This window comes from Paramisgurnus dabryanus, chromosome 6 (assembly GCF_030506205.2).
Source record: "Paramisgurnus dabryanus chromosome 6, PD_genome_1.1, whole genome shotgun sequence".
NCBI lineage: Eukaryota > Metazoa > Chordata > Actinopteri > Cypriniformes > Cobitidae > Paramisgurnus > Paramisgurnus dabryanus.
Genome location: NC_133342.1, coordinates 22,643,457 through 22,662,031, shown reverse-complemented (window position 1 = coordinate 22,662,031; position 18,575 = coordinate 22,643,457). Strand labels below are relative to the sequence as shown.

General features: G+C 37.8%; 1 protein-coding gene across 1 annotated transcript in view; it reads left to right on the top strand.

Annotated features, from left to right (window-relative positions):
• Positions 1-18,575, top strand: part of dpydb (dihydropyrimidine dehydrogenase b) — a 153,609-nt gene that overhangs the window by 91,545 nt on the left and 43,489 nt on the right. Inside the window, exons 15-16 of the mRNA XM_065276109.2 lie at positions 3,495-3,563; positions 13,911-13,994. Coding sequence (XP_065132181.1) covers positions 3,495-3,563; positions 13,911-13,994 — 153 coding nt within the window. The remainder of the gene's footprint in view (positions 1-3,494; positions 3,564-13,910; positions 13,995-18,575) is intronic.

The following is an 18,575-nucleotide window of genomic DNA, read 5'->3' as shown; positions in this document are numbered from 1 at the left end:
GGAAAAAACAAAGGGATTTGGCGTGGATAAACAGCGTGCGCAATGCTCACTGCCCTTTTATGTTAGCATATTGCTTAGTTTGTTTTGTGATAAACTAGTAAGCATAAAACTGCATAGCACACAGACTATTTTTTATTTTATTTTATCAATACTTTTAAATAATAATTTAAATATAGATATTTTTTTCAGCTCACACACCATCTTTTATTTATTGTTCACTAAGCTCAATGTAATGCATTTATTGAGTTGTGTTCTTTGCAAAGAATATTGTGACCCCGGAACTAAAAACCAAAAAAATTACATTTTTAAACATAAATTTTTCTGTTATGCCAAAAATCATTAGGATATTATGTAAAGATCATGTTCCATGAAGATATTATTCTTCCTACTGGAAAATATATAAAAAAAATATTTTTGTAAGTGGATGCAGTTGCTAATGACTTAATTTGAACAAATTTAAAGGCAATTTTCTCAATATTTAGATTTTTTGCATCCTTAACTCTTTCCCCGCCATTGACGAGATATCTCGTCAATTAAGAGAAAACGCTTCCCCGCCAATGACGAGATTTTCCGTCTTTCCGCAATACCGCTATTATCCACCAGGTGGCGCCCTTCCGCAACTTTTTAAAACCGGAAGTATTGCCCTATGGCAAGCTGCTGCATGTCCGTGTCTGTTTTAAAGATCGCTCTGAATGGGATCTCTATGAAAAGTCCGTCACAAATATGGAATTATTTTTGCTTTTTGCTCAAAATATGGTGTTTTTGCAAAAACCTACCCATATTCAAAACCTGATTGCAAAAGAACCACTAAAGGTAGGATGAAACGGTTTTTTTTGTTTGAAAGCAGAGGGTCTGTTCTTTCATTTGGTATATTGTATGTTTATTTATTTAAAGAAGAACATTTTCTGGAAGGCATTAAACTTTGGTGAAAATCATGAAAAACGCTGGCGCTGGCTGGCAACTATTTTTAAAAACGCTGGCGGTGAAAGAGTTAAGGGGGTTGCACACCGGACAGAAGCGCCGCATCGCGGGATGAATCTTAAAACAGAAAACATTATTTTCTATGAATGTACTCACACCGGCGGCTGTACCAGAACCCGCCACTCACATAGTTTAACATTAAAGGGACAATAAGTAGGTTTTGCATTCAAACAAATTTTCCAAATGCGTGTTGCAACTACGTTAGCCATTATGTAATCAGTGATCTCCTTGTCCATTTCAGCTGGTTCAAGTGTTCTGAATGAAAACGCATTGTGGAAACTCGTTGGTAGGCTAGTACTTTTTGTCCCTCTCTGCTATTATATTTTATCAGTATGGCGGAACGACATGGAAGCCTTCTTGGACTAACCCGTTCAATGTAAGTAAAACGAAGAAATTCTTAGCTTACAAAGAAAAGTCAGATCACTTGCAGAGGTCATTTGACACCAACAAGGATATATTTATGAATAAAGACATTGATTTTGATTAATAAAACACTTCTGTAACCCTACTTACTGTCCCTTTAAATAACATAATATTTGTCCCAAATCGTTAGCGATTAACATTGGCTGCTAACATATATTTTGCATTTTGAAGTAGATGCAACCTGACTAAGCTCGCGCTATTTAATGTGCACCTCCGGTGTACGATACCTTCGAGTTGTCCGCGGCGCTGAGATTCTCCGGTGTGCGACCTCCTTTAGATTCCAGTTTTTCAAATAGTTATATCTCTGCCTAATATCGTCCTATCCTAACAAACTATACATCAATGGAAAGCTTATTTATTCAATAAAAATTATCCTTTTGCACTCCAGGGTCTGTATATTGTATATTTCGAGTCAAAGAAAGTATTTAAGGAGGTAGATGTTTACTTATTAAAAAGGCTTTGTGATGGGAGCACACCTATGATACCTTAAAATGCTGCTTTCATATTCAGGAGATTTTGGAAAAAGCATCTCTCTGTATTTTTCACTCGCATGTATCCAGTTTGATGAATGTAATATACATGCTGAATAGTTCAGTAAGACTTTCATTGAGAATGCTCATTGATTTTGGGCAGGTCACAGCTATTCAATGCTGCCATTATCTCCATTTACTATTTACAATTTCATTTTCCTCCGGCGCTCCGCGTAAGCGTCTCGTCATCCGCGGTGGGCATCGCCTCCTGCGCTGAACGCACTCCGGGGAATGCTGAAGTGTGTGTCAGGGCGAGCTCATCGCACCGTGTGACTGCTTTGTGGTCAAGGGTGATGGGCACATAGTGCCGGATGGAATATATATTCAGAGCAGCGTAATGAATAACAAACCCACCGCAATGATGTCAAATTACACCAGCTCGCACATTTCAGCCCCACAGACGTGTTTGCGTGTGCGGCAGGCTAGCGAGAGGTTAGCTGATGCCTGCAACTGAAGAATAGACATGATGTTTAGAGAACGAAGATGCTGCGTTCACCGCAACCCCTCCCTCTTCCCTGTTTTTTAATTTCCTCGTATCAGTGGATGATTGACAGTTTCTACAGCGATGAGGGTCCCTAGAGGAGGGGTAGTGTTGCCAGTGTTGGCGGATGGGCTCCGTTACCTCAGCACAGTGTTATTAAAGCGATAACAGGGTGATTCCTATGCTTCTCAGAGACTGTCTTTTATTTTTCTGTCTTGCCTTTCTCTCTTTCTCCATCTCTCTTTCTTTCTTTGTTTCTCTCTCTCTCTCTCTCTCTCTCTCTCTCTCATAATGTCCCTTTATAAATATTCAGAAATGAATTTGTTTCATTTTTATTTCAAGTTTTTCCAAATGCAACATAGAATAAAAGAGGCACCTTGATATTATATTTCATATAGACAAACTCGTAGGCCCATTCTCCTGCCACTAGTAAAACCTTGACTGTACGCTCATTGCTGCGCCTTGGCCAGTCAGTATGTGCGGTTGAGCGGAGCTCCCAGGGGGTGAGAGGAGGTGGAGTGAGGTTGGGAGCGGTGCTACGTCTCCCAGGCTCCAGCCAGCTTCAGAATAGATGGACTCATAAACTTCAACACATGCTTTGCCCGCCAACCACCAAGCGTTCCTCTGCGCCCTCCGCGTCGATTTGTTTCCCTTAAAACCGTTCTGCGAGGAGAAGACACGCGGCATATATCTCTCCGCTTTATGGCGCGATTACAGTGTCTCCGCATACAGGGAGAGTAATACAGCTAAATCCTGCCCTGCCACAAAGGAGCTGAATAATGCCGTCAGCGTGATGTTTTTATTGTTTTAATAATACGTGCGTGCCACTGGGCGTCTACAAATGCACTGAATTATAAAGCAGCACAGTTTAAGGCGGGTAATAGCTTTTCCAGGGTGCCATTGAGTGCTGGGCTTAAAAAAAGAAATAAATAAATACGAATTAAAAAGTGACGGATTTTGTGCGAGCGCATCAGGTGAAATCGCACTTCATCAGTCATTCTCAATCCCCTTGAGGTCTTGTTCTTTTTTGCTCCCATTCTTACCTCTCTCTCTGTCTCTGTTTTTCTCTTTTGGTGTAGATTATCATTGCCAGTATAATGTGTGGGTACAGCAAAGCTGATTGGACTGAGCTGGCAAAGATGGCTGAGGTAAGTCATCATTCACTTTGCGTGTTTGTGTGTGTATGTGTGCGCATATCAGCAATTTTATCATTATTAAATCATTTCATTCCGAACTCCTATGCTGCTATTTTGTTAAAAATTATTATTTTTTAATCAGAATTATTATTTTTTTTAAAGGGACACTCCACTTTTTTTAAAATATGCTGATTTTCCAGCTCCTTTAGAGTTAAACAATTGATTTTTATAGTTTTGGAATCCATTCAGCTGATCTCTGGGTCTGGTGCTACCACTTTTAGCGTAGCTTAGCACAATCCATTGAATCTGATTCGACCACTAGCATTGCGCTAAAAATAACCTAATAGTTTCTGTATTTTTCCTATTTAAAACTTGCCTCTTCTGTAGTTACATCGTGTACTAAGACAGATGGAAAAATAAAAGTTGAGATTTTCTAGTCAGATACGGCTAGGACTATACTCGCATTCTGGCGTAATAATCAAGGGCTTTGTTGCTGTAACATGGCTGCTGCAGGCATAGTGATATTATGCACAGCCTGAAAATAGTCCCCTTGGTTACTTTCAATAGCAGGGGACTATTATGGGCACTGTGTAATATCATTGCGCCTTTTGCAGTCATGTTATTGCAGCAAAGTCCTTGATTATTACGCCAGAATGAGAGAATAGTTCCTAGCCATATCGGCCTAGAAAATTGCCACTTTTAATTTTTCGTCGGCCTTAGTACACGATGTAACTACAGAAAGTCAAGTTTTAAATAGAAAAAATATTCAAACTCTTTGGTTATTAGCGCAATGCTAATGGTCTAATCAGATTCAATGGATTATGCAAAGCTATGCGGAAAGTGGTAGCGCCAGACCCAGAGATCGGCTGAATGGATTCCAAAACGGTAAAAATCTAGTGTTTAACTCTAGGGAAGCTGGAAAATTAGCATATTCTTTAAAAAAGTGGTGTGGCCCTTTAATAACGACAGGTCATTATCACCACATATAAAAAGCTCCAAAAACACAAAAGCGCACTATAAAAATAGTTGTTACAAAGTTTTCTAAAGCCAGCTGCTATTTTTTTTATTTTATTATCTAACAAAATTTTTTTTAGGAACTGGACTAATCTAGTTCTGACGATCTAGTTCTCAGGTTTAACTCTTTACTGATTCAGTGAAGGTTATGAGTGTGTGCCTTACATTTCAATGTGTTAATCTCACAGAGCTACTTTATAACTTCAGTAGACTTTATGCTGAGGTTATATGAATGTTTTTGGAGCATTACTAACATAATCACTATAAATGTCTCTGAAAAATAGCTGTGTCATAAAGTAATGGCATACAGGTCTGAAACAACAGTAAATACAAATAAAGACTTACATTTTCATTTTTTAACTAAACTATTCCTTCAACACTTCTTTTAACGTTAGAGATTAATCAGGTTTACTGAAACTGTAATAAGTAAATCTGTAACAGTTATTTAATGTTGTGAAGATCTTATTTCTGAGGATTTCTATTTCATCTACATGTTTGAAAATCTGTTAATGTGAAGGGTTGTTTTTCTGGCACATCACAAAAAGAAGCATTTGTTTATCACACGTAGCATATCTCAACATTGTGACAGAGTCACATCCATATTCATAATGTAAAGCCTCATTGGTTCTGTGGAAAGAGGCTTTTACATTAAATTTGCATTAGATACTGTATCATTGGATTTCAGCCATTCGGGTGACAGAAACCAACTGTGCTCACAAACTGTGAATGAGAAGTCGTAAAAGTTTATAAAGTGTATGCCTGTCATAGGCGTGAAAGAAACACCCTTCCTGTTCGTGTCCACGTTGCTCTGTTGCTCGTTCTGCGTGCAGTAGCCGACAAGCTTACACTTGGTCATCATCTGCTCACCTTCCATCATTCTGCCTATTTAATTCCAGCAATCTACACAAAAAAGCTTACATTTTACATTTCGCTTTAGTGCAAAGAAATGTACACTGTATTCACATTGTCCAGTAGCAACAGGAGTGCCAGGGTGTCATCAAAGACGAAGAGCCTTATCTGACAGACCATCTATAGGTTATGGGACCCATATATTAAACATAAATAAACATTTGCTTTCATTGATGTTGGGTTTTGCTCTACCAAACCGGATGGCGCATCTTTGGAGCCTAGGGCCGCCTCAGGCATATGATAGTCAAGGGCCCCTGGGCACTGGTCGGTAATCCATCCCTGCAAACACCGGAACACGAAGGTGAAAGTTCATCAGTGTAAAAACGTACAATTCAATGACATCATTTCTATTTTTAGCTGAACTATCCCTTGGTCGCTGGTTTAGAAAAGTCATTATGAAGGTACAAGTAAAGACCAGCATGGAACTACAAACTGTTCATTCAATATAAACTTAAGTGTACTACCAAACAACCATAATCGCAGAAGACGTGCATGTGTGTATGCTCATATTTCCCAACATAGCTGTTTGTATGCATGTAAACAGCCTGCGCTGATTTGGACAGGAGTATGTAAATGTGGACAGGACCCAGCCATCACTAGCGCTTTCAGCTGCTGATGCTCTAATTGAGGTGTCTACTCTCTCATCCTTTCCAGTTTGGCTCATCGACGCCCTCACATCACACACACATACCGGGATCGTGCACACACGTACCGTACGCTCGCCAAACCCACACACATGCATTTACATTGAGGAAACCTAAGAGAAGATTTGTCTTGTGCAACGAGGAGGCTGGCGTGACCGTGAACTTCGAGAAAAATAAGGAAGACACGTTTGTGAGGGAGTTTAGTGGGAAGGATATAATGAACAATCGTGAAAGTTATTTTGTGTTATTGTATTAGTATGACAGCCTCCTTCCTCCTCAACACGCCTGTATCGTGATACACATTACAGAACGGCACATTAACTTGATAATTCTGCTTGTTTGTAGTTTACCTCAGGCATCTGTTAACGTTCTCATTTATTTCACAGGTAGTCGCTAAGCTACCCTTTTTATAAAGGGCACAAAATTACAGTCCCATTTATTTAACTTCACTATTCCTTGCTGGAATGATCTTTCAAACTCTGTCTGGTCAGCCGCATCCCTCTCAACACTCAAAAACATCTTAAAACGTTTCTTTTCTGTGACTACTTGACAGGTTAAAAAACAATCTTTTCCCTAAACAGGTTGTAACCCTAAAGAAAGCTGAAACTTTGTAAGCTAAAGTTACTTTAGATAGCACTTTTCATATTATTGCTTCCCTAATCTCACATTAAAGGTATGAGCTGTCACTGGGGCGATACCCTTTTAAAAAGTATATATTTGTACCCAGTTTGAATTTTGGGGGAACACTTTATTTTATAGCGTCTTAGATGTATTTATCATAGTAATAACAGTAAATTATGCATATTTCACACAGATGTGTGATGTATTCTAATTAAATTATTAAGAAAAATGGCAATAATTAAGCTTGTATTTCATAAAACATTCAATTTATTAAATACAACATAGCAGCTTGTGTGTTCACAGTTAACAAACAACACGGTTGTTCAAAATCAAATGAAATATAACATAAGCATTATATTTACAGCTCATTGTGCTCTTGCAGTGTTTTGCAGTCTTTGGTTATAGCTGATGTACACGGTCACTCATGCTGTCACCCTTTCATCTATTCTTGACTTGACATGCATTGCTTAGTAGAATAAAAAGTTTGGTTAAGATCATAATCCTTTGCTTGATCTAATAATTATACTGTTATATAATAATATTTAATAATCTCACGAAACCCTCTCCTTTTAACTATTTTAGTCTACTATAGTCAAACTAGCACCTGTTCTGTTAATGCTTTATTATGAATGCATCACCTCATGCCAGTCAGAACTAAATTATTTTGTAGATAATTAACTAAGCATTAACTTAATCAATAATTCACATTATTTGCACTAAGTCTAATAAGTCGCATTGAATGCGGAGAGAAGCTCTTTTATGTTTTCTGTTTTGCATTTTATTCACTTATCTCTGATTGTTTCGCTAAGCTCTGATTGATTCGCTTAGTGACTGAATCATTTCAACTATTCATTAAAACTAATCAGTTTTAAAGATTCATTCATTTTCGAGTTATTACTGGTCATGTTGTGTGTTGTGTGAGAGAGCGAACGCGTTTGCGATGTTAAACCACCGAACAGTTTCATACAGGAAATGAAGTTTGCAGTGATTTACCTGCACAACATCCACGAAATCTAGCTAATATAGCTCCTCGGAAGGATTTCTTTAAATTGCATCTGCTCTTGTAAAGTTTAGTCAGCACCTCGTTGTGGTGATAGCGAAAGGTTTCGAGGCTGCATGAAATTTGGTGGAGGTGGTCGCTTCCAAATTCCCTATGCAGGAAAAACCCTGTAATTGACCCTTCACTGAGCCATGGACGGAAACCGCCACAGGCCAATCGTGGTTTAGCAACCATAACTAGGCGCGGGGGTCTGACAAGCTTTCGAGCGAGGGAAACATACCGAAGCGACGTGAATATAGATTGTGTCAATCTGATACCCGGTATCCTAAGAGTTGGGACGAGGTGGTGGATTTTTTCCCTTCCCCTGAAACTTAAATCCCAAGTCGAGAAATTACGGACGTGGATCAAGCAGTGTGTAATTCACAACTATATATCGACAGTATTAACAAAAACACATACGTTTGCTCCAATATAAGAGCACGCTATGTTAGCTGGTTAGATAAATCAGTACATCATTGCTTGCAAATAATGACGGTTCTTTGTTCATAATGCATATATTTAAACATAAAATTAGATGATTAAAGGCAAGACGGAGGCTGACTGACATACTTAAAAAAATATTTTAGCATTTTTTTAATAGACGGCCTACCCCTATCCGACCCCCAATCCGATCGCGGCTCTCCCGGGCTTAGTTTTATGAGCGGGACAATGTTATTATTGCAAAGTGGTCAGGCTGATGTCTTGTGTTTATTTCACTGTTTGATTTATAATTATTAGATTATTTTCACTTACCCTGCTGGGCATGAACAAAGCTCTGTTACTCAATTTGTGTGTTTTCCATTTGAATGGTCAGCATATGAGGTGGATGCTTTTTGTGCTGAGACCTAACGTTATAGGCTTTAGCTTAAATTTATATAAAATTATTCTCTAATCGGGAATATTATGTCATGGATATATCCCTCGAATGCATACTGCAGTCCCTTTGGTCTTGCTCTCTCAGATATTTCACCTGTTCGCCAAAAATGACTAATTATCTCCTTAGGAATGTTTAACACCGGTGCATACATACTGTAATAAACTTGCCAGGCGCAAAAGCTTGACAGGCGTAGCTACAGTAACTAAGGAGGGTGGGGCTTAGCGAAGGGTTAATTACATGCAGTTAAACCAAACCCTAACCCCAACCCCAAGTAAGCACATTACTCAGTACCTATAAAGTGTAACCCAGAGTAGTACCTCAGAATTACATATACTGTACTGGTACCTCAAAGGCACATATCTGTATCTAAATTATACATATTAGGACTTTTTCAGAGGGTGTCGTCCCAGTGACAGCTTTTGAACCTCCTTTCTGACAGTGTATGACAAATCGCTTTGCTGTTTTTCTCACTTTTGTCGCTTTGGAAAGAAGCATCTGCTAAATACCTAAATGTCAATGTAATGTAAATGTAAGCTGACACTGTTTTTTATTCAATCACTTCAGCCATAGATGACGCATGACAAATTACACTGCTGCAGGAAAAGTCAAAATCACAATTCTGATTGGCTGACACAACGTAGACTTCAGAAGTACAGTATAATAACAAACCCCCATTTTGTTTATTTGAGACCCCTTATATTAAACATCTACTGGAATGTATTCAAATATTTGTGATTTTAAATAAGGCAAAAAAAAAAAAAAAATCAGAAAGCGAGGCAGCCTTTGAATGACCATTAATAGAAAAACTCTTTTTGCAACCAAATGGTCCAGTTACAACATCTCTAATTGCCACATTGATACTGCCTTTATGAATCATTCTCAAAGGCATAAGAACAACTTTTCTATGGTAACTAAGCCTTATATTTTTGTATAGCTGAGCGAAGGGACATTTCTTAACATCTATCATTAATTCATTCAGTAAAAAGAGGGCCCAGCAGAAATGTCCATCAAAGGTGCCTTGATGCAGCTGTGAGTTGGATGTGGCCGGGCAGCAGGGCTTTGATCACGCCGGGGCGGTTAGTTGTTGTTAAAGTCCTTGCGTCAGTTCTGATCAGTGTTTGTGCTCAGACCTCTGGCTGTCTAATGGAGTTATCCAGGCATCTTCCACTGTCTGTCTCACATACACATACAAACATCATTTACCAGAGCCCACAGGTAAGACGTGGCTCAAAACCTGCAGGTCTGTACGTAAATGCTGAACTTGCTGTAATGTTGAAGATCAAAATCATACCACTCATCTGGGTTTACAAATGGAAACCAACTACGCATGCAAGTGTAGCGTCTATTTGTGCTTTCTGGACAAGTGAAACAGTTGGCTTTTGTTTTCTGTTTGAGTGGAGGGCTTTGATGTGATGTACATTTTATTATTTCTGGGTAAGAGGTCATCGGCTTTGAAGTTTTGTTGAAGTATGGGGTTACCAAAGGCCATTTTTCATAACACGCAGGTAATGCTCTTGCTTTCGTTTGTGCTATTGTTAGCGTTCACGAAAATACAATTGCCTTGGTTTCGTCATAGATTCTGGTGTGTAACCAGAGCAACATCAGATCAACCACACTGTAAAAAAAACAATGCAGAATGAAGTTAACACAACTTGGTTTTGAGAGTCAATTCAACTACTGTTTTTTACAGTGCACGAAGAGCAAGACTGCAAACACTGATGCTCAAATGCATTTTGCGTAAATCTAATCTTTGTTTTGCTCCCTGTTGAGTTTGAAAACAGAAATCAGTTGCTTTCTAAATTTTGGTTTCCGTGCCCATGCAACTGCATGTAAATCTAAAATCACTGCATGAAACGTAACCATGGACTCGGGAGCAGTGGAAATGTGCTCTTTGGCTAATCACTCTTCACCATCTGGCAGTCTGACAAACGGATCTTATTTTGACAGGAGAATCCGAATCTGACAGCGAAGTCTACCAACATTCACATCCTTCCATGAATGCATATTGCGACTGTTAAAGTTTGATGGAGGAAGACTATGAATCTGTAGTCTCAACCTCAATCTTCATGCTCACAGAGCGAGTTGTGAAGTCATCATCTGATAGGTTGAATTCTTCACAATTTCTACTGGGGCATCAACTTTACATGTTAACAGCCTTAAAAATGACACTTACATTTTTTTAAAGCCAATTCTCCCTGGTCCAACAACAACCAACTTTCTAATCACTATATATGTATTCATGTTTCATGAAACGCGGTATTTTTCACACAATTTACTTATCTGTATAGCGGTATTTTCACTGTTCTCAAAACGGGCTGATGTCTTCCTTGATCTATGAAGTCCCTCCTTCAGAAATACATAATGAGTTCTGATTGTGTATTTTGTTTAGTGTGTTGTGATTCCATAGCAGCTTAGCTTAGCAGAGCCGTTTGAGCCAAAGCTGGTGACTGACATATTCATGTGGGCGAAGATTAGTCAAAAAAAAAAAAAAAACACGTTTTACTGATGTCATTAAAGCAGGAATAGAGGGCTGTAGTCCAAACCGGCCGTTCGCTGTAGGCTTTGAAAGACGAATTCTATTAAAGAAAATATATCGCCTGGCAGTGAACATTAAGCTTTATCATTTTACAGGTATTATTTATTCTACTATAGCAACATTACACACTAACTAGGGTTTAAAAAATTTGATCAAGAAGAACGTGACCTTTAAGACATGCTTTTTCGGATTTGGATAAATTGCCACAAATACCAGTAAATTAATTATAAGCACAAACATTAGTAAGTAATGTTGCGTGATTTGATTTAACTCTAATAAGACCTTTGGGGTCAATCTTACCCCAAACCACTTTTCTATAGTTAAAAAACATGGTTCCCTTCATCTCAGTGGAATAAGATTTTGTCTTTCGACTTCTCCAGACTATCTGTCAATATTCATATAACAAAAACACACACACAAACACACAAAGGTATGACTGCCACATAGAGCATTTTCATAGAATTTGGCCAAAAAACCCAGTCACAGATTCAGAACAAAGATGTAAAGTTGTGGGCTCTGATGCTCACACAGGTGTGTTCAAACACACACAAACACACTCACAGACTCGCGCACACAAACTCACAAAGATACATTAACACTTACACACACATAAAGACACAGACACGCATAAAGACAAAGTAACACGCACAACCCCCCACACACACAGACACACACACAATTACATTGTCAAATTTCTGTGGTATTTTGTAAAAGCAAACATTTCAAAATGCATCAAAAATTACAAAAAACTATTTGAAAAAATATTTATTTTTAATGTCCTTTCTAATGTTTATATATACATGAATTCACAAAATGTATCACTAAAGTAGTGATGTGAGCAGTTGGCCTCTATGGGTCTTTGCTGTCGAAATGATTTATTTCCTAAACTGTAATTCTTTGTTTTTTTTCTAAACACCAGATTGCTGAATTCAACACATAACATCTAGATCAATATCTAAAGACAATTTAAATCAAATTTAGAATATAATTTTTGATTTATATAAATGTTTTATATGCAAGCTAATGGTGTAGTTGAGGAATTTAGTGGTAAACATGTACAAAAGTACTTCATATCTCCTAAGACACAGCATTAATGTATAGATGGGAAGTAAACGAAAAATGATATATTATTTGTAATTTTTGTTATCACTCTTTAAATTTCTGGGGTCATTTTTTACCCCTGCGGACTATAACGTATATAGGGAAATCGAGGGTTAAATACTCTCCTCTAATAAAGTTTGCACATGAAAAGGTAACTCCTAAAAATGCATTTTTTCATTCCCTGTCATTGTCTGTCACCAAAAGATGGTTTTCTGCAGTGCAATCTGTTAAGAAATCCAGCCCTTAGTCTCTTGAGTAAATAGTTATCATTAGGAAATTATATAAGAAGGATTTGGGTTTTAAACCAAAGTATAGATTCCTGTCCATTTTAAATTACGTGTATACAAACAGCTGTTAAATTCACTCCTGTGACAGTTCTTCTGTTATGCACCACTAGGTTTACTTACATTAATGTCTGGTATATATTAATCAATTAAGTGGTCCGGTGGGGGGAATTAAAACCTCAAGTTATGTGTTGTGCCTCAGTTCTCCATCTTGAATAGTTTATCTGCATTTGATTTGTGAATAAGTTGATATACATTTAAAAAGTCACACAATTTAAAGTGACATGACTGTTGTAAATCGAGACTAAATCTGTTAACTTTGAAATTGTAGGCATGTTTGTGAGCTGATGCAGATCATTTCAAAATAGTCAAATATTATCTGATAATATTAGCCTATCACTAACCTCAACCTCATCAAATATGAATTAGATGAGATGAATTAGCACTCCAACTGTGAGCTTTGCCTAATTGCCTTACATCAGCCGGATGGAAACAAACACTCATAACAATGCGCCGGTGCCCGGAAGAGTGAAGTCTGTTATTGCACTAGAGACCAACTTCATATCATTCCTCATTATTTGGAAAGAAATGTTCGCAAAGCCGATGTCCTCATACGTTCGGCCATATAATATACTATGCACCTTAGACATTACCAGCACATCTTGGAGAAGATTTGCACAATTCTGCCTGCCTTGTCTGTCATTTTGTGTCTCTCAAACCCAGCCAAATCTTTCTCTCTCTCTCTCTCTCTTTCTTTTTCTCTCCTCTCTAATGGCTGTCAGGCTTTAGGAAAGCCATGGCTGTGTGTCTGAAGCAGCAGGTTTGTAGGGTGTGTAGCGCAGAAATCGTTCTGGCTCTTCCCATTTCAGCAAGGTTCAGAACGGCCGCCAGAGCGTAATTGCCTGTTGAATGCTTTCCCACTTTGTGCACCCTGGCTCGCCCGCCCGCCCACTCCCCATCCACCTGTGCTGCCTTTTTTTCTGCTTCTCTTTTTTATAAGAAAAACTCTGGCAGCTTTGACATGTCAAAGAGTTCTTCTGGGTCTATTTTAAGAACACCATTTTATTCTTTTTGAATGCTGGAAAAATGCTTAGGGTTTTTTCTTTTTGTTTCTTTTTTTTCTCTCCTGCGCTGTTGCTTTAGGTCTCCTGCTGCTTAAAATGTGTCATTTGTGACCTGTTTGTGAAGTTGAAGTGTCTTTTGCATGTAATTGTGTCATATTTCTGTTTTGTTTTGTTTTGTTGGCGTGTAAATGCAACCTTGTTTTTGCAAATTGAGTCTTTGCACAAGAGGCCATTATAATGGTGGTTTTCTCATTTGTTTTGATTCAACAGGAATCCAAAGCTGACGCTCTTGAGCTGAACTTGTCTTGTCCTCATGGTATGGGAGAGAGAGGTATGGGACTGGCATGTGGACAGGTATGACACACTTCATACGTATTTCACCACACTAATATAAGATCCTAACATCAAGAGAAAGAACAGTTTTCGAAGGATTAGTCAATTTTCTTTTAAAAAATCCATGTAATTTACTCACCACCATGTCATTCAAAATGTTGATGTCTATCTTTGTTCAGTCGAGAAGAAATTATGTTTTTTGAGGAAAACATTCCAGGATTTTTCTCATTTTAATGGACTTTAATGGACCCCAACACGTAACAGTTTAAATGCAGTTTAAAATTGCAGTTTCAACAGAGTTTCAAAGGACTCTAAATGATCCCAAAAGAGGCATACGGGTCTTATCCAGCTAAACGATTGTCATTTTTGACAAGAAAAATAAAAAAAAGCACTTTCAAACCACAACTTTTCGTCTATCTCCGGATACGTCTGGATCCGAAACTTACTTCCGGTTTCGTTTTTGTAATGGTCTGACTTGTTACTAAACTGATCTCTTGAACGAATGCCTTGTCGAAAATAACAAATGTTTTGGTTTCCAAGGTAATCTATGTGTTGTTGTTTTTGCTTGTTATATAAATAAACTACGTTTAAAGAACTTTGTTGTTATTTATTCTTAGCGGAGTTTACCGGGAGTTATGTGCGGACCGCGACAGCCGCTTGTTTATGTTGTTACTGCTGAAACCGTCTATATAAAGCGTATATTTGCGGACCATTTTAAACAATAAACTGACACAAAGACATTAATTAGTATAATTCGACATACAACAACGTCGGAATGGTCCTCTTTCTCCACACTTGTTAACATTGGGGCATAGTTTCGCATTTGTCATCCGTGACGTCTTGACGTGATGACGTGATGAGGTCGCGCTGACGCGTCACAGGACTGGAGAAAGATGAGATATTGTTGTTTAAAAGTGCATTTTTTTTTTTTTGTCAAAAATGACAATCGTTTCGCAAGATAAGACCCTTATTGCTCATTTGAGATCGTTTAGAGTCCTTTGAAAGTGCAATTTTAAACTGCATTAAAACTGTTAAGTATTGGGGTCCATTAAAGTCCATTAAAAGGAGAAAAGTCCTGGAATGTTTTCCTCAAAAAACATAATTTTTTTTCGACTGAACAAAGAAAGACATTAACATTTTGGATGACATTGTAAATAATAAAGTAAATAATCTGGATTTTATTTTTTAAGAAAATGAACTAATCCTTTAAACCAATAAAAGGGGTTCTATGGTGCATTGTTCGTCTACCCAAAAATTAGTTTTCTCTTCATCTATTGATCATTTATACACCTTTGTGTATTTTAAAGTTAGTATGAGTTGCGTCTGGCAAACAGAAACAAGTTATTTACAACTGAATGCCTGTCCTGCTATGAACGTCCATACCATGAAATTGAATGGTGACTGGCTATCAAGCAAGATTTTCAAAGCAAGCTTTGCAATAAATACCAACTTGCTTATCCGTCTCTTTCGATATATTAAAGGTAGTTTGTCTTTAGAAAGTTTGTCTTTGGAAAAACTATTTGTACGTACTTTTGGCAAATGTTGAATGCCGCTATAATGGCGTGTTTTTGCTCCTTTTGAACCATGACAGCTATGGTCACCATCCACTTTCATGCTAGTTCCAGTAACAGATCGAAACAATTGGCCATTCTCCACCTTTTATAGAGAAGACAGAATAGGGGTGACAGGAAATAGCATAGATTCAAACACAAGTCACCCAGATAAGGGCCACTTTGGTTCACATTAGAGCCAGACCCCCACCCCCAGGCTGGTCTTAACTGCTCTAAGCTTATTTTTTTTGTGTGTTTTTTCCAACCTATCAGCCTCACAAGATATTATAATGCAGAAAAATGCACAGGAGGTGACTAATGGCAAGCGTGTGTTCCCCTTCATGTCCTTTTAACTTCGCTGTGGTTGTGTGGGGAGCAGAACCCGTTCCCTTTAAACTGGCCACAAACCATTGTGCTCATACCGAGAACATAAACGAGCCCGGTGCTTCCATCTCCATGCCTTACACACATACACATAAACACACATATGAAGCTAATCACAGCCTACTGCTTCCTGGCGGCTAACCTCGGTGTGAACTAACGCAAGGCAGTATCATTTAATCACACTGTTTGCAGCACGCTCTCTCTCTCTCTATAGTTGGCTCTCTTTCTGTCTTTTCTTCCTATTTATTCTTGCCTGTTTCTCAGTTTTGATCCCCACCTCATCTGTATATTTTTCTCTATCTCTCCCCCTTATACAGTGGGGAACAGGGGGTGGTCTCGTTGATTGTATGAGAATAAGTAGGAAATTGTGCACCGGTACATAAATGTATGATTGCAGCCACATACTGTTGGGTATTTAATCAGAGAGCATGTCCCTCTCTCTGAACCCTGGAGCGTACCACACACAAGGCTAATGCAGCCCTATCTGGACGCAGCGCTGTCGGGGGGACAGCAATTTGCATTTTACAAAGACAGAAATCAACTCGCAAAGTTGTAAATATGCTAATGTTTAACAATTTCTCGCAGTAAGAGAAAATTTTAGAAAAGGTTACATGTGGTCATGGTAAGGTTCTGGGTTAGCTAGAATTTTCTTTCATTTTTGGCATCTAAAATATTGATTTGTGTTGTAGCAAGAGTTGGATATCGTTGTGTATCCATGTTAGAACCGATTCCAAAAAACAAAAACAAAAAACGGGGAATCGATATGACGCGTGCATCTCGATTCTGTTTATCAGTTCCTGACTTTTTCAGTCATTCTCGCACGGCAAACAGCGGTGAGCGTTTTACAGTTGTATTTATCTGCAGTGACCTGCAATGAACCTTCTCTCATTAAGCACATGCCCAATACATTACACTCGGCACCTTAACTTCCGATCTCTGTTTGTTTCATAGTATTGCTGGTGGCTAAATTGAACTCTTGAACAAAGACCTTGTCAAAAATAACAAATGTTTTGGTTTCCTAAAAATAAGGGGAGACGGCGATCATGGATCAGCTCTATGTGAAGGGAGGTTTGGCACCTGATCTGTAGTTAAGATTGTATATATTATATAGTACAAAAGTGCAGTTTTTGATACACTTTCTATGATTATGATCTATGATCTCACTATCTATATCTTATGATTTAAATCAGTGGTTCTCAACGTTATTCCTGGAGGCCAACTGCTCTGCACATTTTGTATGTCTCCCTTATTTAACACACCTAATTCAAATCATCAGCTCATTAGTATAGATCTCTATGAACTGAATTGATTTTGTCAGATGAGAGAGACATACAAAATGTGCAGAGCAGTGGGCCTCCAGGAACGGAGTTAAGAACCACTGTTTAAATAAAAGGACTGTTGTAATTTAATAAGTTTACCGGAAGTTTGTTCCATGAAAGCTGTTTGTTTTTAGTGTTACTCCTGAAACCGTCTATAGTAAATAAATCCTTTAATATTGTTTTGAAAATTGCCATGTAGTTTTTTTTTTCAATTTTAGTACATGGGTATAATTTATTATAGCACTTAAAATAGTAAAATATGCCTTTTATTAACACAACAATACATTATTTTGAATTAATGCTTTACTTGTTGCAGTCATAAAACAGCACACTGTAACACTTGTGGACAGTACGGTGTTTTATAGATGCACAACAGCTGCTACATTTAGCAGTAAATTTGTAGTACCATCACTCCAAGGCATTTATGATTCAGTAGTATGAATTGGATCTGTGCAGGTCTAGCATCAGTCTCAAATGGCCAATACAGAAGAAGGGTTATTGGATTGCCAAGGTTCGTGAATGTCATAAAATACAGTCTTTAAAATATGTAAGATTTTTGTTGAGAGACCATTTTTATCAACTAAATAAGACTCCAGTTTCTTGATGTTTCACAGCGTTTCAATGATAGCTTCTGATTGTGGTGGTGTTTTGTTTTATATTTATGTTTTATATATATATATATATATATATATATATATATATATATATATATATATATATATATATATATATATATATATATACCAGGCAGGGGAGATAAAATCAAATCAGAGAAGTTGAATTTATTTTCGGTAATAATTAATTTGATATTTATAGTTTACATTTTTTTAACAAACATACACTGACATCTTTATAATAGTTTTAGTTAACAATGCCAATCTTAATCACAGTCTGTTAATAATTTATTTACAGATTTAAGTAGCTTTAGTGCTGATATTCAATGGTACAACAGAGACTATATGAGCTGTCCATGGTGCTGAAACCAATCATACAGCTTTCGACAGATCTGCAGAGTGGTTTTCTTCCCAGCATGATGTATATTTATGTAACCTTCTTAAGTGTAATATTGTCTGTGGTGGACAAGGTATTGTGTCATGGAAAAAACAACTTAAACCATCTTCTACTTTCTGTACTCTGTTTGAGATCAATAAGAGCTTCAAACAGTTCTGCACTTGGATTAGTAACACATTCATTGATATGTCGTACCTTTAGTCGTACCGTGTGGGTGTGCCACTGTTTAAGCGTCTGTCTGGGGCAGTATAGTAGCGACTGATCCCTGGCTTGGTTTCAGTGCCCTCTCCATGAGATTGATGTATCTCATAAGTGTCGCAAGCCTCAACGGAACCTGT